Source organism: Rosa rugosa, chromosome 2, assembly GCF_958449725.1.
Source record: "Rosa rugosa chromosome 2, drRosRugo1.1, whole genome shotgun sequence".
In the NCBI taxonomy this organism is placed as follows: domain Eukaryota; kingdom Viridiplantae; phylum Streptophyta; class Magnoliopsida; order Rosales; family Rosaceae; genus Rosa; species Rosa rugosa.
In genome coordinates, this window is record NC_084821.1 from 17,942,659 (window position 1) to 17,963,162 (window position 20,504).

Sequence of the window (20,504 nt, forward strand, 5' to 3'; positions counted from 1 at the left end):
GGCTTGATGTCCGTACGTTTGATAATAATTGAAAATGCTGCATAGTAAAAATGTAAAATTCTACATTGCAGGGTCCTTTCTAGGTTGTATCTACCAACCCTCCCCATAGTCGGTGTCTTCTTCAGGTCTAGAATATAATATATCCAACGACAGAGTCGTTGAGCAATCAGAGTCGGGTTACATTTTCAAAAAGAGAAGAAAAAAAGAGAGTTAGGTTGGGATCTTGTCATCTTGATGCTAAACAATTGGAACAAATGAAGGATGGTGCGGAACAAAGAGTCTGACAAAAAAAAAAAACTGACTTTATTGGCTTCAAGGTCTTTTGACTACATGTGCACTGTGGATCAAAATAAGGTACTGATTAACGCGTAATTAGTTGGAATCAATTTGTCTAATCTACTTTCACGTTGCTCTCAGGTTGGGCTACCACTCCAGAACACCAAACCAGACCAATTGATTTGTAAACTTCGCGGTCTTTCAATAGAATTTATTTTTGCGTACTACCACTGTTTGGATTACACATATACACTCTTTGTAGCCTTCAAATCATTACTCCCTTAACTTTCCCTCTTCCATATTCCTACAATCTCTCTTTTTTCTGTGATCGATCTCTCTTTTCTTGTGGATTTTCCAGTTTCTTATTTGCGTTTTTTCTTTTGTTGCATTCTTGCCTAGACCGTGTTTGTTTTCTTTTGGTTGTTTCCAATGGCCTTGGAATCCCCAACGGCCTCTGCATCACTTTCTACATCAGTTGAATCATCGGCTCCACGGTGGAAGTATGAGGTGTTTTTGAGTTTCAGTGGTACAGACACTCGGCGGGGTTTTACTTATTATTTATACAATGAATTGCAAAACAGAGAAATCAAGACATTCATGGATGTCGACCCAACTAGTTTGGATAGAGGAGAGGGGATTTCTCAAAGTATCCTAGAGGCCATTCAAGAATCAAGATTTGCAATCGTTGTTCTCTCGCAAAATTATGCTTCTTCCAGTTGGTGTTTGGATGAACTCACACAGATTATGCAGTGCATGGAAAATAAGGAAACAATTCTGCCAGTTTTCTATCATGTGGATCCCTCTGATGTGCGCCATCAAAGGGGGAGTTTTGGAGCGGCCTTCGCTGCACATGAAGCGCGGTTTAAAGATCAAAAAGAGAGGCTGATGAAATGGAGAGACGCCTTGAACAAAATCGGCAGCATCTTTGGCTGGGCATGTGGGAGTGGGAGTTCTGAGTAAGTGATCGATGAGACTTTCTTAACAAGAGTTGGGTACTTCAGTTAATTTGGGTTTAATTGCATGAGAATCATTTGACTCTTCTTATTCATTAATTACAGGTCAGAAGGACACCTTGTCCAACAAATCGCGGAGTTTGTCTGCAGCAAATCTATTGAGTCGACGGAAGATATTGAAACAAAACAAGCAATGAATGGAACTTGTAAGTTACTAATCGGTTAATGTTAATACTTCCTCTTCCATTATTCACTTAGTTGTGGGTTTTGGATTCACTGTATTTTCTGCTCTGCCTTTTTTTTTTATTGGTTAATTTCTTCATTGTTCTTTCTATAGATCTTGCATGTTTTCCTTTTTAGTTGTTTTCAATGGCCTTGATCAACCTAAAAGGCTACCTGTACATCACTTCCTTGAGCTAAAATCAGCTCCTCGTTGGAAGTATGATGTGTATATAAGTTTCAGGGGTGAGGACACTCGTCAGGGTTTTCTGTCCTATTTACAAGCTGAATTGCAAAAGAAACCAGCAAACCTGAAGATAGTAAAGGAAGATGGACCACTTGCAAAAGGGCGGAATATAGCTTCGTATCTCCTAAAGGCCATGGAAGAGTCGAGGTTTTCCATTGTTGTTCTTTCGCCAAACTTTGCTGCTTCTACATGGTGCTTGGAGGAACTAGCAAAGATTTTTGAATGCATGGGAAACCAAAATAGAATTCTACCAATCTTTTATCATGTGGATCCCTCTGATGTGCGACATCAAAGGGGGAGTTTTGAAGATGCCTTCATTAGACATGAAAAAAGATTTCGGGATATTCATGAGAAAGTCAGGCGGTGGAGACATGTTTTATCAATGGTGGCCAATCTCTCTGGATGGAGTTCGGATAACTACAGGTAAGCATGATGAAACTATCTTAACAAGAGAGTTACACATTACTTTTGGGTTTATCCTTATTCGACCCTTCTTCCTCAAATAGGTATGAAGGACAACTTATCAAAGAGGTTGTGCAAGCTATGTGCAGTAGACTAGTTCAGTCTACAGAGTCGACAGAAGATTTTGAAGCAACAGGAGATGTCATGGACCCAACTTGTAAGTTAATTACTAGCTCTCTCTCTCTCTTTTTGGTGATTTGTTGGAGAATACTCCAGCCTGAGGACACATACAGAGCCAGGGCCGGTCCTGAGCTTTTTGATGCCCAGGGCGAAATTTTTTGTGTGTGCCCAACTAATTAACCTAAATAGACATCTAATAATTCTTTCAAATGTGATACTCTAAATCTTTTTTTAAGGGGCTATTAGTCTATTACATAGAGAAACATTATACAACGGGAACATAAAGTGATAAAACTAAAACTTCATATAAAAAAGTTTAGAAATCATCTAAAATGATGTCTTCTTGCATTTCTTGAAGCAAAATCATCAATTATCTTTTCATAGTCAACATTTGCCAACATAATTCTTTCAATGGTTAAAATAGTTAATCCATCCAACCTATCTTGAGTCATGTAATCCGTAGTTAAGATTTTAATAATTTTAATTTCAAAAAACTTGATTTTAATAATTTTAATTTCAAAAAAAATCTTTCAGCTGATGCTACCGTCACCGGTATAGTCAATAAAATCTTGTAGGCAACCATAACACTTGGAAACATATCCATTTTCTCTGCAAACTCCATAATTTAAATGGATGTCCAAGGCCTATCTGTTTCATATGCCTTCATTTGGCAACATCTCCTGCAAAATTTGTAACTCCATAAGCAAATATTTCACATCAATATCAAAACCCTCACCACTTCTCAAAGCAGTTTCAAGATTCAAACAACAGCTTTTCAATTCTGATCGAGATTGACTTGCAAATCTAACTTCACCTAATATTGAAAATTGAAAACCGATGAATGAGCAAGTTGTTAGAAATCACTTTGAATAATAATTGATAAACACTGGAACATAGAATAATACCTGAAAATATGAAATTGAGTAAACGTTGCAACCAATTTAAAGAAAAAATTTGCTGGGTTTCAAGGTTTGGGACTTGAGAGAAAGAGAGAGAGAGACTTTTGCCCAAACTATTCTTTTCACTAGCTGCTACGATGAAGTGAAGAAGAAAGAGAAGGAAGAGGAGAATCTGGAGAGATGAAGAAGAATGGTTGCGGGCAAAGAGATGGGACTATATAAAGTATACTTAAATTATTATTAAAAACAAAAAAAGAACAAAGAAAGAGAAAGGGATGTGGGGGGCAGAGAGACAGAGAGAAATGGGAGTGTATAGGGTAGGTTTTGTATTTTATTAGAGAAAAAGATATTATATAGTATAAAGTATAATTAAAAAGAAAAAGAGAACAAAGAAAGAGAAAAAAATGGGGCTAGTGCGGTGGTGGCAGAGAGACATAGAGAAATAGGAGTGAGGCAGTCCATAGGGCATAGGGTAGGTTTTGACCATTTTGTATTTTATAATAAAAATTTTATTAGAGAAAACTATAGTATAGAGAAATGGGAGAGAAATTTGGTGCCCCCATCAATCTTGGGCCCTGGGCTGTCGCCAACGTTGCCCATGGGCAAGGCCGGCCCTGTACAGAGCTCCTAGATAAGGCTATATATGGACTCTTAAAACACCTTACCAAGCTCTATTACAAAACTCTTGACTCAACTCTTACATACTTACAAGTTACAACTGATAAACTTATATCGGCTTCACCTAGGACACTCATTATTTCTAGAACCGTTATTACTAGACCTTCCAACATCCTAAACTGTCATTACCTATATAAAACTTAAGACTCCTTAAAACCTTAATTCACCTTATGACCTTCTAACTTCAATGACTCTTCACTTACTCGCGTCATTTAAATCACTATTTTGGTTTATTTCCACCACTGTGAATATCTTTGTTGGTTTCTTAACTGTTCTTGAGATTTGTCTAAATTTTGGTGTATTACAAATTTACAATGGTCTTGATCACCACCCTAAAAACATCTACATCTCTTACCAGCTCCCCAGCCTGACCCAGCTCCTGTGTGGAAGAATGATCTGCTTTCGGGTTCCGGGATGGAAGACACTCGCAGGGGTTTTGTAGCCCATTCAGACCATGAATTGCAAAACACAGGACTAAGTAAAACATTCAAGGATGAAGACCACCTTGAAAAAGGGGTAGTCCCCCCCTCTGCATCTCTTTCCTCAACTGAACCAAGTCCTCAACCAGCTCTTGGGCAGAAGAATGATGAGTTTTTGGGTTTAAGGGGAAACGACACTCAAAGGGGTTCTGTCACCCATTCAGGTCATGAAGTACTAAACACCAGAGTGACTAAGACATTCGCCGATGAAGAACATCTTGAAAAAGGGATAGCTGCCCCCTCTACGTCTCCGCCTTCATCAGCTGAACGAGATCCTCGGCCGAAGTATGATGTGTTTTTGAGTTTCCGGGGGGTAAACACTCGTAAGAGTTTTATAGCCTATTTATATCGTGAACTGCAAAACACCAGAGTAATTAAAACTTTCAAGGATGACGTGCAACTACAAAAAGGGACGGTTATTTCTTCAAATCTCCTAACGGCAATTGAAGAATCAAGGTTTGCGATTATTGTGTTGTCGAAGGACTATGCTTCTTCTGCATGGTGTTTGGATGAACTTACAAAGATTTTTCAGTGCATGGAGGGTAAGGGCACAATTCTCCCAATTTTTTATGAGTTGGATCCCGCTGTTGTACGATATCAAAAGAAAGAGACAAGTTTTGGAGAAGCTTTCACTAAGCATGAAGCTAGAGAAGACATTGAGAAGGTGAACCAGTGGAGAGCTGCCTTAGAAGGAGTGGCTGGAATCTCTGGGTGGCATTCAACCAAATATCCGTAAGCATATATTACAAGACTTGTACTTTCGATTTATTATTTGGCTGAAGATTATTTTGACCCCTTCTTCCTTGTAGGACGGATATAGAACTAATTGAAGACATTGTGAAACATTTGTGGGAGAAAGTACTTGAAGCACCCACCGGAAATTTTGAAACATTTGAAGCGACAAGGCAAGCCATGGATGAGGTTATGAAGGTATTAAAAGATGATCAAGTCACTGTCCTTGGGGTGCATGGAGTGGGTGGCGTTGGAAAGACGACGATGGTCAAACATGTTGGTGCACAATCTAAGATAGATGGGCTTTTTGATCATGTGATCATGGTTGTCGTATCCAAAAACCCTGACTTGGAAGAAATTCAAGGCACATTGGCAGAATCGCTGAGCTTGAAGGAGGGTATCATGAGAGGAAATAGGATGCTTATAATCTTGGATGACATTTGGGAGAGTCTTGAACTCTCGAGCATTGGAATTCCCAGTCACCATGAGCTTCAAAGGTGCAATTCTAAAGTTATACTCACCACAAGGAAAAGCAATGTATGCCATTCTATGGGGTGCGATGCCCAGATCCCTCTCAATGTTCTATCAGAGGAAGATTCTTGGAAGTTGTTCATGGAGACGTCGGGGAAGTCTTTTCATGAATCTACCGTTTCCTATGATGAAGCGAGAAAGGTAGCTGGAGAATGCGGTGGTCTCCCAAAAGCAATAAAAGCAGCTGCAAGGTCACTTGGAGATAAATACTTGGACGAATGGAATGAAGCAGTTGCAACAGCATTTGGAGATGACTGCTTGGACGAATGGAATGAAACGGCTCAATCTGTCAACTCCGAAGCTGAGGAAGACGCATTTCATTCATTGGCATCTGATGATGCCAAGTCATGCTTCTTGCTATGCTGCCTATTCCCAGAAAATTATGATATCCCAATTGAAGAGTTGCTCAAGTATGGGATTGGAATAGGTTTGTTTCAATATGATACAATGCAAGAAGCCAGAGATAGAGCACATTCTGTGGTCAAGTACCTCAAAGCTTCTAGATTGCTTTTGGACGGTACAAAGAAGGGATGCATAAGGATGACTGATGACATTCGAAATCTGGCCATGTCCATTGCGTTGTCCGAAGAAGGTGATGGGTTTTTAGTAAAAGCTGGTTGTGAACTAGAGGAGTGGCCAGAGGCAGCATGGTGGCAAGGTATGCCACTACACCCCCTTAGTTTTTTTTGGTTATCTTTTATACGTGACTAACTTCTCCAGTCCTATTGTCGTTTTCATTGCTGAACCATCGCCCATTCACTGATCAATTAGGATTACTTCTATATATTCTGCAGCTAGACTCTTCCCAGCGTTTAAAATTTAACTTGTACATCATATCAGTTACAGGATCCTATTTTCATACACTACCCATACTCACCAACTCCAATTGCTTTTCTACCATTTCTGTCGTTTAAGAAAAGTAAAATTTCCTACATTGATGGAGGGTAAAAAGCTTAGTTACCAAAAGGGATAAAAATAAGTAAAAGATTAAAGATCCAAATTACTATATGAGTCTTTGACATAGAACGTGTTGAACACTTGAACAGCTGAGGTCCGTAATTCTTTTAGTCATACAAATTCTCTCCATTACTATTCATGAATAATGCTTTGCATATTTGTTTAGGTTTAATTAAATTTGGATAATTTAGCTACAATTAATTTTCATATTTTAGGATTTTGCTTAACAACTTCTATGCCATTTGTGGTTAACAATTTTGCAACCGCAGGATTTACTTCCTGGCTCCGCTACAGCTGGGATTGGCCAATAGATGCTCATGAACGATACTCAACAATCTCACTCATGAAAAATAAGCTACATAAGCTTCCCGAATATTTGGTATGTTCAGAGCTCCAAATTTTATTGTTACAAAGTAATGCTGGTATATCTGACATCCCAGAAACCTTTTTGCAAAGTCCTAATGCGCTAAGGGTCTTTGATCTTAGCTTCACTAGTATTTCATCACTGCCTCCATCATTCAGTTTCCTAACCAACATCCAAGTTTTGAAATTGGATTTTTGCCATAAGTTAAGTAACATATCCATTCTAGGAAAACTTAAGAAACTTGAGATTCTTAGTATGAGAGAACTTCCTCTTAAGAAATTTCCGAAACAAATAGGAGAATTGACCAGTCTAAGGAAGTTGGACGTCACTGGTAGATATCTTGAAACAATCCCATCTAAAGTGATATCGAGGTTGTATAGATTGGAAGAACTGCACATGAAATTTCAATTTGGGAAGTGGGGAAGTAAAATTGAGGATGCAGTTGAAGAAACCAATGCTGACTTTGATGAGTTGACTGGCTTGTTGGATTTAAACATTTTGGAAGTTTACATATCTGATGCAGCATGCTTGCCTGAAAGTATTGAGTACTTCAAGCCGAATTGGGTAAAATTTGATATATGCATCAGCAGACGCGTCCCTTACGTGCTGCTCCCTCAACATGATGGTCTTTCCAGAACCTTGACTCTTGACACAACAATCAATAGCTTACCGGATTGGTTTATCAGCGTTGTGGCAGAGAAAGTGGAGAAGCTAGAGTACACAAATTGCGAAGACTTGAATGATGTCGTTGGGGAATATGACCATGGCAGATTACTTGCACTGAAATATCTCTCTGTGAACGGGAACCGTAAGAACTTGAAAGAGATAATCAACACAATGACACGGGTTTCAAATAAGCCAGTATTTGAGAACTTGGAAGAGTTGCATCTGTACTGCTTATATTCCCTCAATGAGTTATGTGTTGGTGAGCTACCACCTGGGTCTCTACGCAAGCTCAAGTTCTTGAAAGTGCAAACTTGTCGTAGCTTGGTGAATGCACTTTTACCATCAACATTGTTGCAGAGACTACAAAATCTGGAAGAAATCATTTGTATAAATCTGGAAGGAATGAAATATGTATTTGGATCTGATGAAGGGCTTGATCCAGAAAAGATTTTCTTGAGGAAATTGAGGGAGATGAGATTGTCTGCTCTATACAAACTAGTAAGCATATGTAATGGTCCTGCTACGTGTGCAATCTTCCAGAATCTTAAAGTTTTGGCAATTTGCAAGTGCAAGGAATTGAAAAATCTCTTCACAGTAGATGTGGCTGAATGTCTTTTTCAGTTGGAAGACCTTTCCATAGAGCGTTGTCCTAGCTTGGACAGAGTCATTGAAGCAAGCTATAGCTTGAACAGCAAGATTAAACTTCCCACGTTGAAGAAGTTAGCTTTGATAGATCTTCCGGCGCTCACAAGGTTCTGCACTGAAAGTGGTACTATTGAAACTGAGTGCCCTTCATTGGAATACTTGTACGTGGAGAAGTGCCTCCAGTTTTCGTATTTTGCTTACCACTTTGACAACAAGAACCAAGTCCACTTCAATGATAAACAACATTTGAGTTCTTTAGTGAAAAGGTATGTCATAAATTTCAACTGTATTCTTTTCTATTCTTGGTTCTTTTTTTTCTTCCTCTTTACTCCAGCCATCCCAAATGTCTTTCCAGTCATTTTAGGATCGTCTATATCTAGTTAGAGAAGTAGAGTGTAAACGTTGTTGAAACACCTCCTAAATTGCTGACTCAATTACTTCTTTTTCATTCCAAATTGACTTGTCAGGTGGGAGGAAGTGCATAATCGGCTATAAGAGAGCTGCTGCTGCACTAGGAAAAAAAGAAAAAGAAAAAAAAGAGAAGTTCAATGGTCCCAGAACAAGATTCCTCAGTTAGCTTTTGAGTGTGCGGTGTAAACTGTATGAATGCTATTATTCTCTCTCTCTTGCTTTGGCCTGCAATCTTGATGTTGGAGATTGCATGCATAAACTTTTAATTAGTAAAGAGGTTATTCAAAAAGGGATTGATCTGGGGTTTGACATAATCATGCACAGCACTTGAAAAAGAAAAGTTCAAACTGCAGCATACAAGATAAACCCGAAATCATGAAAAAATGTACAATGACCAGGTGACCTGAATAAAGACATAAAAGGATGAAGTTATTTTCACCAAATCAAATGTTTTGTTCACCCTATAATTAAAATTTTAGTTTATAATTCCAGATTTACTCTTAACTTCTCATCGCTAGCCTACCAATTAATAAGTTGGACAAAATATTCAAGCTACAGTAATATAGAGAGCAGTTGGATAGAATTACTTTCTTGTAGATTATGGATTCTTGTGGCTCTTGTGCTCTAAATTTCGTGTGTCCAGGACATACACCGTTACTAAAAATTCAAAATGACACACCTACACACATACACACCTGCACAGCTCTAAATTATATTATTTTAGTGAGTTTTGTAATTTTTTTTGAAAGAAATGTGGATTTCATTAACGCATGCCAAGATGACCATTACATATCCTTCTGCTGCTTTCGACTAGACAGATCAAGAAGTTATAGTAAGAGAACTACTGTGATACATAGAAACAAACCACCTATATTCGCACTAACCGCTCACTTATTTAAAAATGAGCCTATAAACTATGAAGAATAGCAAGACATAGTAAATAGGCCCATACCACACCTATCTATATTTTTCCTATGCCCTGCAAGCTAGGGTTGGGATGTTTTGCCGAGCACAAGTGCTACCCGGTCCATATAGAGAATTGGCTTAACAGCAAGATGTAGTGGGCCCCACAGCTGCCCAAACTCCGGATGACCCGCATTACCTTGGATGCCTCAATAATGAAGAGCCCAAGCCCATCTCCTCTTTCATCTTTATTCTCTGGCCCACAGCAGCAAGTAGGCCAAAGCCATAGAGATTGGCCCAAGCCCAATAGCCCTGAACCAGCAGCAGTAACACCACCGCTAGCATAGTTCAAGCCAGCATCTCCATGCCAAAATTCAAAGCCAGCCAAGTGACCACCGTCGAGGGTCATGTTTGATGCCACGTCCTTCGTTGAAGTCATTGCAAGCGGGGTTCAGATTGGAGGCCAAAATCGGCCCATCCGCATTGATCTGGACACCCATGTCCAACTACGTTGTGCCATAAACTCCAGCAGCACTCGCGGTTTCGGCCAAGACCAGTCCGACGTCGATGAAGCATGGTGATGATCCGTAACCTCTAGACTGCACCTACATGCAGTTATGCTTCCAGACGAAGTCAACCCGACTGTAAAAACCGCGCCTCCATTGTTACGTCCCGAACCCAAATTCACCCGTTTACTAGTCATTTGGACGGTAAACGACCTTTACTTTCACTTTTACTTTTGGTTTAGTACTTTTAGTGGCCCTAAAAGTCGACTTTTTGTTCGGGTCAAAATTTGAGAAAAGTTTCTTCACGAAAGTTGTAGAGGACGTTAAACCGAGCGCGTGCATATGTGGTTCGTAAAAATCGGAGCTCGTATGCGATAATTATAAGCGAAATAGTAAAGTTACTGTTTACAGTTACTGTTTATGGTAAGTTTCTATAAATAGCCAAGTTACTGTGGTAAGTTTCCATTTTTGGAAACTTACCCGGCCTTTTCTCTCTCTTCTCCCCCGACATTTTCTTCCTCTTCGGCCCGATTTCTTCTCCCTCCGGTTTCTTCCTTCTCCGGCCAACCCACGACGGAATCCGGGCACCGGCAGGTTCGCCTCCTCCTCCTTGTCACGCCTGGGGTGGTGTTTGGCGGTGGCTCGACCGGTGGAGCTCGGAATTGAGCTGTGAAGGTTACTGTAGCCGATCGGAACTTTCATCGATTTCCGGCGATTCCGGCAGTTTCCGGCCACGAAATTGGCATCGAAGGTTCGGTTTTCATCACTGATCATTTCCCCTATGGCCTTGTGTCACGATTTGTTGTGTAGAAGTCGAATTGATGAATTGAAATTTTAGGGTTCTTGAGAAATTTCTGGGCTTGTGTTCATCGGCCGAATTGGAGCTCTTTCATGTAAAATTGGAACTTGTTGTAGTTGAATGAATGGTTGGGTGTGTTGAGTAGATGCTACTGTCCAAATTTGGTGGCCATCGGAGGTGGTGGCCGCCGGCGCGTGAGGCCCACGCGCCGCCACTGTTGGTGGCACGTGGAGGCGTGTTGTGCAATGATTTAATTCCAGTTTTTAGCTCATTAAATTGTATGATTATTGTAGAGCTTGTATGTGAAGTTTGGTAAATTTTGGAGGAGTTTGGAATTGTTTGTGATTTTTTCGAAGTTCGGTGTTTTGTGATTGAATTGTTGGAACTCCCACCGTCGGATTTTCCTCGTTTTCGTTGTGGAATATGTTGATTGAGGAATTGGTGTTGTGGAAGAGATTTGGGTTGAATTTGAGAAGTAGTGGAGATAGAGATTTTCGTGTTTCGTTTAGGTTCGTAATTATTTATTCGAATTGTCGTTTATGGAAATGTACTTGTGTACAGGACGTTGTTGCGAGCTATGGCTAGATGAAGGAACTCGTTTGTGTGGTCGCCAATAGTACTGTGAGTGGACGTTTGTTTTTGAATATTGATGCATGCATTTATTTTTTTCGAATTAATGTTTTATTAATTATCATATTATTTTAGTTTCGGATATGATTTCGGTTTTGGAATATTGCTTGGATTTTCCATCATGATTTTTGGAACGTGAGTTTTATTCGCTCGGATTTGAACTTGTGATTTAAGTGATTTTCGACGAATTATTTTTCCGAGGTGATTTCCGGAAATTATTATTATATTTTATTCGTCGAATTGGGATTTCTAAAAGAGTTTTCGAAATGGGATTTCGACGGAATCTTATTTCTTGTTTATTTATCGACTTTCGGTTTTGGCATTGAGAATGCCTTGATGATGATTTCGGATTTGGTTTATGATTTCGAGATTATTTTGGCGTGCGGGGCCACGTCATTGGATTTGTACTTTCTCGTGAGAAATTGGGGAAGCCTTATTGATTTTCGAGTTTTCATATGGTTTTTACCCGCCATACCTGGGTCGTCATATTTATTGCTAGCTAGCCTATTAGTACTCCTCCCTGCTTACTATGTGTTTGTGAGTGAGTAAGAGCAGAGCATGGGATGCTCTAGAGTGTGGGACACTCCGACCCGAGCTTGGGAGGCTCCCTTCTTGTATGGTGATAACTTCTTCCCCATACTTTTTCGTGACTTGACTAGCGGGGCTAGTCTGTTATTTTCGTAACCAGCGGGGCTGATGTGTTTTCACGAGAATTTTGGATTTCGATGTTATCGTAACCAGCGGGGCTGGTGTGTTTTTACGAGAATCTTGGATTTGTTGATAAATGTGTTTTTCTTAAATGTTGCATGCAACGGGTTTTTAAAAGGAATAAATGTGGGAAAGTATGAAATCTTTTTCTTTTTAAATTGTTTATTTTTTTGTCCACTCACTCTAACGTTTTTATGTACTTTCCCCTGGGCCCTTCGGTTTCAAATGCCCAGTTTGCAGGCGCTATTAGTTGAGGTCGGGCGTACATGGTTCGAGGCATAGTTGATGAATAGCTTCCGCACTTCCTTGTTTGGCTCTGATCTAGCGTGGGTTACTGTTTTGGGTAGTCCACTTTAGGAATGACTCGACCAGTTCTCGGTAGAGTTATCTCTAAGGTGGGCCCCGCAAGGCCACCTCGGATTTCAGGGCGAAATTCGGGGCGGGTCCTGTCATCCATAGTACAGACCACCGCCATCATTATCAAGAATAGGGATCTGAAAGTGGAGCCTCCACCGATCCGGCCACCACCACGACTGTATGCTGCTATCCCAAGAAGACAGTACACATCTTGACAAATCGAAGACAGTCGATGGGAGAAAGAGGATCAGACCAAAAGTTTTGGGCTTGGAGGCTGGCCGGAACCGCCATAGATGTCGCCGCCATGAGGAGACAGCGATAGGGTGAGCGTGGCAATCGCCGCTAGGTAAAATAGGGTTTGCATCGTTCCTAATTGATCCTTTTAGTGAGTTTTGTAATTACGATCAGTGTAAAGAGTTATATTCCATTATAATTACAGCTTTATTAAAATGAGATTTACCTTAAAATAAAAACAAAAAAAACCGCATTGTAAAAGAGAGACTTTTTAACCAAAAAAAAAAAAAGGTCCTTGACCAAAAGCCCCAAAATGAGCAAAAATTATCTCACTTACCCCGCAACAGATTTTTATTCCCACTAACCCAATTTAAAGAAAAATGATTATTCTGCCCTCAATCTAATTAATGAATTACATTTTATGCCTCTCCGTCCTCTCCTCTCTCTTCCCCAATCTCTGCCTCAGATCTCTCTCTCTTCTCTCTCTCTTTCCCCGATCTCCACCTCCGGTCTCTCTCTCTCTCTGATCTCTAACTCCGGCGCGGCGTCGAAACAGGATTTAGGTCGAGGAGATGAGCAGGACCGGTCCACGTCGTCGGAAGTCCGGTGGTGGACTAGTGGTTTTCATCGAAACACGGGTAGAAGCATTGCATCTCTCACCAGAAGATTCCGATTCTGGTTTCAGATGGTTTCGCCTTCGACAGCCAAAGATCGAAAATGGAGCCACTGAGTTTAAAGTGAGGACGTTGATTTTAGTACCAAAGAAAGGACTAGATAACAAGATATTATTGAAGGCGAGTCCTTTTGTACATCATGGACGTCATGAACAGGTGCTTTGATTGAATCTGAATTGCTTATGAAAGTTATTGGCATGGTCTACCCAATTCTGGTTTAATTGCTTTATATTTTCTACGTGAATTTTTTTTTTTTGGTTTTTTTGGCAAGTTACGTGAAAATTTTGTTAAATGAGATGGTAGATCCTGTATGTGTGTATGAGATTTGTGGAAAACTGAGGTGCTGGAAATGGAAATTGTGTAAAGGGCTTTCATGAGATTCGTGGTTGGCTTGAGATCCACTGCTTCTTCCTTTTTTTTTTTGGACGAAGTCGTTTTTTTTTTTTGACAATGTTCTTTTTTCTTTTTTTTTAATAGATAAAATGGGGCAGAAGACCTATAATCAAAGAAAAAAAATGTTTTAGAAACGGTCCGCTCCGGCCCATTCTCTTCATTTCCGGCCAGATATTCCCTGAAGTCCCGAGCCAGTCTCCTTTTTACAAAAGCTTTTTTTATTTATTTTTATTTGGATGGAGCTTCTTGGTTTCAAATCAAAATAGTGGTGCTACTTCTGTTTTTTTTTTTTTTTTTGGGTAAATGGTTCTACTTCGGTTGCAAAATAGTAGTCCTAGAAGGAAAGAAAAAATAAAATAAATGTTTTATTGTCTCCCAATAGACATCTATTGGGGGGGGGGGGGGGGGGCAATAGACGTTTTAAATTGATGTAATCTTTTTTTTTTTTTTTTTTTTTCTGTAATCAAAGTTTTATTTGTCTAAATTTAAGGAGATTAGTTCCCATTCTGGCGACTGAAAGTCCTATTGGGGGGTAATAGATGTCTATTGGGAGGCAATAGACTATTGGGGCAATAGACGTCTATTGGGGGGGCACTAGACGTCTATTGCCCCTCTATTAAGGCCTGCAAGGGTCATCTTCAATGACAATTCTTTCATTGCGGTCACCAAAGTTTCTGTAAAAATCAAGGAATGGCATCATTGAAGGTAAAGGGGTTAATGAAGAACCCTAGAAATCTGTGTTGATAATAGTTTTTACCTTTTTATATACTTTGTAACGTCAGCTCTTGGAACAGGGTTTCTCCTCATGAATTGGAACTCCCAAGGTTCTGCCAGCCACATTGGATCTCCAAGTTTTTACCTGAGCATGCTGGTGGGGGCTGGGCTCAAGCCCTGCATGGATATTCTTACAGATTGTGGCACAAAAGAGGCAGAGATTCTTCAGCCCACCTAGGTAGCCACCCACCTGCCTTCAGTTGAGAGTGCGTGGATTCACGCAGACTCACAGTTTATGGTCAAACCCAAGAAAAAAAAACTGTCAGTAAGCACCGGCATGTGCATGACATGCGTCGTTTATATATGGGGAAATGAGGGAAGCTACGGTGTTTGTTCTCTTACTCAGCATTGACGCCTCCAAACCAGAGCAGAGCAGGGATATCGGATCTGAAGGTTGGCGTGCTCGGCGATTGTCGAGGGTAGTCTGAAAGTCCCCTCCATTACAGCAGAAGATTTTCAATAGTACCCACCATTCAAAAATCCTAGATCTGCAACAGCGCCCGTCAAATTCGATCCCACAGTTGGTGTTGCAGGGGGCGTTGAAGAAGGAAGGCCTGAAATTAAACATGACAATCGAGAAGATTGATTGCTTTAAATTGTGGCTTTGATCTGTTTTGGATGATTCCCTTGATGCCAAACACTTTTAAATTCCAGTTGAGATTGGTTGCATATGTAGTTCATTTAAAGTATTCTACTGCAGGTGTGAATTCAAATCCCATTTTGATTTTGCATGAATAATTTTGGTTTTGGCGGATTGGTTGACTAAGGTTGAGTTATGTTGGGTTGAAGGAATATCTACATCTTGTTATTAATTTATGGTTTGCTGTATCCTCGGTAGATAAGGTGTTCCATCTGTATGGCATTCTTGCAGCCTGGGTTGGGATGAATTTTGCAACTTTTGATTTGATTTCTCAATAACAGTGGTTGTAAAAGGGAAAGGGGCTGATCCATTGAAGCTTAGGAGAGAATTCAAAAGAAGTCTAGCACAAATGCTGAACCAAGTTCTCATGCAGTCATGCCTTTCCTTTGGCATGTTCGATAATCTAAACTATTTTGAAGCTTGTATTTTGATTGTGGTACTGCAATATTTGGACTATCACTGCTTCGTCAAAGGGGAGATTCTGTTTCCACCTCCAAATTTGATACATACATTTTTTAAAATCGAAGGAACTTCACCGAATCATGCACCAATTTGCCAGATTTTCTCTATGTAATTTGATATTAGCAACCAAAAATGTCACAATAACTCTACAAAAATGGACAAAATAAGTTCAATAACATATATTGAAACATATTGAACTCTTCAACTGCAATTTGGCATTTGAAATAGTAATTATTAAAGTACATCACCCATTCTGATTAAGATAGAAAGCATACATACAATGCAACAGGAAAATAGAATGTGAAAGTTTGTGCCTGGTTGAAACTTCTGTCTGCATTTTACACAAACTCATGCAAAAGGTTCATAACTTAAAGTCTTAAAGTTCATACACACAACAGCCACATTTGGTTTAATACAAAGCAAGGCATGAGAACTTAAGTCTTTTAGCACAGATCATGGACAGAGTCCTCTCTTTTTCTATAAGAATTTTCTATCTCAAACTCATCGTAGTCTTTTAGCACAGTTCATACAAATCTGTTTGCTTACATTGCAAAGGCACTCTGTCACGCCCCGGATTTTTGAATGATAAATTCAAACCCGAAACATGAATAATAACAATTACAATTAAACGTCCTGAATTTTTTTCTCAATATAACCTCACCACACGATACACAAATTCCAAATCTCGAACCTCGAGTTATTTATTACAACTCACTCTTACAAAGTAAAATTGTAAAGCTCAAAATGAGCATGCCATAACTCACAATCAGCTCGAGCTCCATCCGGATTTTCCTAACCTGCAGGATTATCCGCTACACCATTTGAATAGTGTACCGGGATTGCAACAATACAAACCCGGTAAGCTTTCTGAAAGCTCGTATGAGTAAACAAAGAAATTGCACAGTTTAAGTTATGCATCACAACTCAACATCCTCAGCACCATCTTACATTCAACCTCAATTTCTTAACCAAAATCAAGCATCACTCATCCTCTTCACCCAACCCATTTTATAAAATAATTATGTATTCATGATCACGAGTAATTCCACCTACTCGCTGCTTTCATGTCATACTGTATTCATGATCACGAGTAATTCAACTCGCAATATTCATGTCATACATAAATTTTCAAAAGTGTATTCATGATCACGAGTAATTCCACCTACTCGCTGCTTTCATGTCATACTGTATTCATGATCACGAGTAATTCAACTCGCAATATTCATGTCATACTTCAATTAACAAAAGTGTATTCATGATCACGAGTAATTCTACTACTCGCTGCTTTCATGTCATACTGTATTCATGATCACGAGTAATTCTACTACTCGCTGCTTTCATGTCATACTATGGCAGACAGACTAGAGCTCTAACTGAATCGTCGTAATGTGTCACCTTGGCCAAGGTTCACGCTTACGAAGACCTTGCCTCAATCATCAATGTAATGATTTTACTCAACTTTAAAAATCAATTAGTCCACACGACTCAATCATCTCACTTTACTCAATTACTCTTTATCAAAATCAACTCAACAATATACAATGATTTATATTATTGAAAGAGTAATGCTTGGAATTGTAAATCAATCACATCAATTTTACACTTCACCAAATACCCCACATCCCATATATATTTCACGTAAATATATATATACGTAGTCACCCTCACAGGAATGACCACTAATACCAACTATAGTTCACATGCCTTTAAAATCGAGAAATTCATTTTATATTTTAAATACATTTTACTTACCTATGGACCGTAGTCGATCAAGCCCATATAATTCAAAACAAATAGTTATTTTCTTAAAACAATTTCCACAATATCACTATAGAATTCAATCACTGAATTTCGGTTCGTAAATGAACCATGTGCGATTTTACTCACCTCAAATCCAGCTGCGTCTTCTTAACAGCTCCATTAACAATCTCACGAATCGTCCGCCAAATAAATCCATCGATCACCTAATCCAATAATGATCTTAACTTAGCCAACAACTCAAAAGCACACATATACGGAAATCCAACGGTCGGATTCTAATTTAATGATGATCCAACGGTCAGATCAAAATTATACGATGATCCAACGGTCGGATTCTAATTATACGATGATCCAACGGTCGGATCAAAATTATACGATGATCCAACGGTCGGATCGAAATTATACGATGATCCAACGGTCGGATCCTCACGGATCGCTCTTAGGATCATCCTCCAAAATTATCACAAAGATCCAACGGTCAGATCTTCTTGAATCACTCTAACAAACATCTCCATAAAATTATACGAAAATCTGACGGTCGGATTCTCACGAATCGCCTTCCGAATCACCAATTCTCAATTATACGAAGATCCAACGGTCGGATCTTCGCCCATGACCACACAAAGCCACTGGGACAGTCATACGATCAACATATCAAAACTACAAGTCCATCGGACGGTCCGATCTTCGAAAAACATTAATTGGATTATCGAAATCGATCGAAACCGCAAAAATTCAAAATTAAATCATACGATATCCAAAAATTATGAATTATATATGCAAATGATCGTATCGAAACGTAGAATCTAAAACTGTAAAGAAATCACATTTTTGACCCCCGGAGGTGGCCGGAAAAGGTCGCCGGAAAAAGGGCAGAGCCGCCGCCGACCACCGCCAATGGTGGCGGGGCCTGGCTTCTCCTCTTCCTCTCATCAAGCTGAACAACTTTCATAACTAGCACGAAGTCTGAAAATGACCGGAAGGGGTTGAAAATTACCTTGAACAGTATGAAGGTGGCCGGAATTTTCCAGAAACCGGCGAGCTCGATTTTCAACGTAAAAACTTCAATTTCAGGCCTTGATTCCTTCTAGAGAGTTGTTAAGAACATCAAGGGGAACCCACTGAAAAAAGAATCAATCAAAAAGATGCACTACAGATCGAGATATACCGATCAAAAGATTTTCGTTTCGGATTGAAAACTTACCGAGCTCCGACGAACGTGAAACCGGTCACTCTAGGTGCAATCCTCCTAGTATGATGATCAGCAGGTTGAGGGGAGTTCATGGAGCCAAGGATCGGAAGTTTTGGTGGCCGGAGCTAGGAGAAAACCGGCGTTCACCAAAATCGAGCTTAAATCGAAACCGGGCCGCCGCCGCCGCTAGGGGCCGTACCGCCGTGCAAGGTTGCCACAGATGGCTTCGGAGGAGTGAGGCGAAGCTGATGGAGGTAGTTTGGAGGCAAACGGTGGCCGGAGGAAGAAAATGGCCGGCGAAGCTTTGCTCTGTTTTCGGCCGGTTTCGGATGCGGGGGGAGAGAGAGAAAGGAGCCGGTTTCCAAAACCGGAAAATGAAAATATTTTTGGAAACTTCCATTTTTTGGAAGTTTTATACCAAATTGGAAATTATTTCAAAAAATCATAACTAATTCATTCCAACTCCGATTTTTGTGTTCCGCATATGCACGCGATCGTATCGACGAGTTCTACAACTTTCATGAAGGAAGTTTTCCCAAATTTGGTACGTATAAAAAGTCGATTTTTGAGACGCCCCTAAATACGTACGATTTCGAAATAAAATCGATCGAACTACTTCCACACTTCTCCAAGCTTCGTACAATCACCCATGACCACGAAATCATTCAAAAATGTTCTCGGAAAATAAATTGGATTTTCGGGGTATTACACACTCACATAACGAAATATAAGCACATGAGAATCCAGCACGAAAGAATCTGTTTGCTACAACGAAAAATGAAACTACGTTCTATAATTTTTGCCCAGACCACCTACGTCTCATGCTAACCTTTGGAGTTTATATCGTGTGATGAGTTTTTCTGTCCTTGCTACTACGGAGGATTTCAGGCTGCTGTGTTCTTCGTCGAAAGAGGTCTTCTACCAGTTCCCGTGTTCTTGTCGAGGAAGTGAGGCAGCAGTTCGAACACCATTCTTAAGGTGAGCTAGGAATTTGGTTGTTATTGTGGAAATTTGAATTTTCCGAGTATAAGTTTAACTTTATTATGGAATTGTGATGCAATTGTTAAGGTGTTCGTGGATTAGTGTAATTACTTGAGAATTGGTATTTGCACATAAAACTAGATGAATTGGCTATATAATTGTTTGGAACAATTGCTTAGTACATGCTTGGTAGTGATCGGAGCTGTTGATGGGTGAAGCAAGTTTCGGTAGAATTCCATATTTAAGTGGATGCCAAGCTTTGTACAGAGAGGTTAAGGAAATTAAAACTTGGTTGAAGTGAAAAGTAAACTGAGGTTGGGTGCCCTTAGTAGTTTTGGGTGCACCTAATGTGAATCGGAATTAGCCGATATTCGAATTTGTCCAATATTGTCATGATTGGTCGGAATTGTGTATGTGGTCGATAAAACTACGTTTAGTGAAATTGACTGTTGTGTCGCGACATCAACATTGGTCAATCCTGGTCAAACCAGGAAAACTTGGTCGGATGATTCTTTAATTGTCAAAACTTTAATATTTGTTCAACGAGTTATTAACGATTATTATGACGGACTTAGGACTCCAATTATCTGAGGAATGGAAGGTTCATAGCTCTCGAACGGAGTGAAAGATAAGCATCGGAATTCAGGTAGGGGACTCGGGACTCACTCGGTTAGTTGTTTTTCATATTTAATTGTGATGCATGATAAGGTGAATGGCTTGGTTACGTTAAAATGCAATGCATACTAATCAAACTGTGAGAGATGTTGATGGCTTGAGCGCGAATGGTGGCACTGACTTCCTTAGGTTCGATCCCCTTAACCTCCGGAGCAGAGGCGGAGCCAAAAACTTAG

At 39.8% G+C, this 20,504-nt stretch overlaps 2 protein-coding genes and 1 long non-coding RNA gene across 3 annotated transcripts; 2 read left to right on the plus strand and 1 right to left on the minus strand.

Moving 5' to 3' along the window:
* The first annotated feature begins 705 nt into the window (after positions 1-705).
* Positions 706-1,236, plus strand: LOC133730469 (TMV resistance protein N-like). Its single transcript, XM_062158052.1, has one exon. The coding sequence runs from the start codon at positions 706-708 to the stop codon at positions 1,234-1,236; it is 531 nt and encodes a 176-aa protein (XP_062014036.1).
* LOC133731926 (disease resistance protein RUN1-like) lies at positions 1,227-8,928 on the plus strand. The gene is made up of 8 exons (XM_062159375.1): positions 1,227-1,232; positions 1,335-1,435; positions 1,656-2,118; positions 2,202-2,314; positions 4,213-5,065; positions 5,143-6,254; positions 6,823-8,494; positions 8,696-8,928. Exons 2-8 carry the CDS (start codon positions 1,423-1,425, stop codon positions 8,721-8,723), a joined length of 4,254 nt encoding a protein of 1,417 aa, XP_062015359.1. The 5' UTR covers positions 1,227-1,232; positions 1,335-1,422; the 3' UTR covers positions 8,724-8,928.
* Positions 8,929-16,476: 7,548 nt separating this feature from the next.
* On the minus strand, positions 16,477-19,315 carry LOC133734217 (uncharacterized). The gene is made up of 4 exons (XR_009858150.1): positions 18,685-19,315; positions 18,478-18,601; positions 17,607-17,683; positions 16,477-16,531 (listed from the first exon to the last, which is right to left on the minus strand). It is a non-coding gene; the product is annotated as an uncharacterized LOC133734217 (long non-coding RNA).
* Between the last annotated feature and the right edge of the window lie 1,189 nt (positions 19,316-20,504).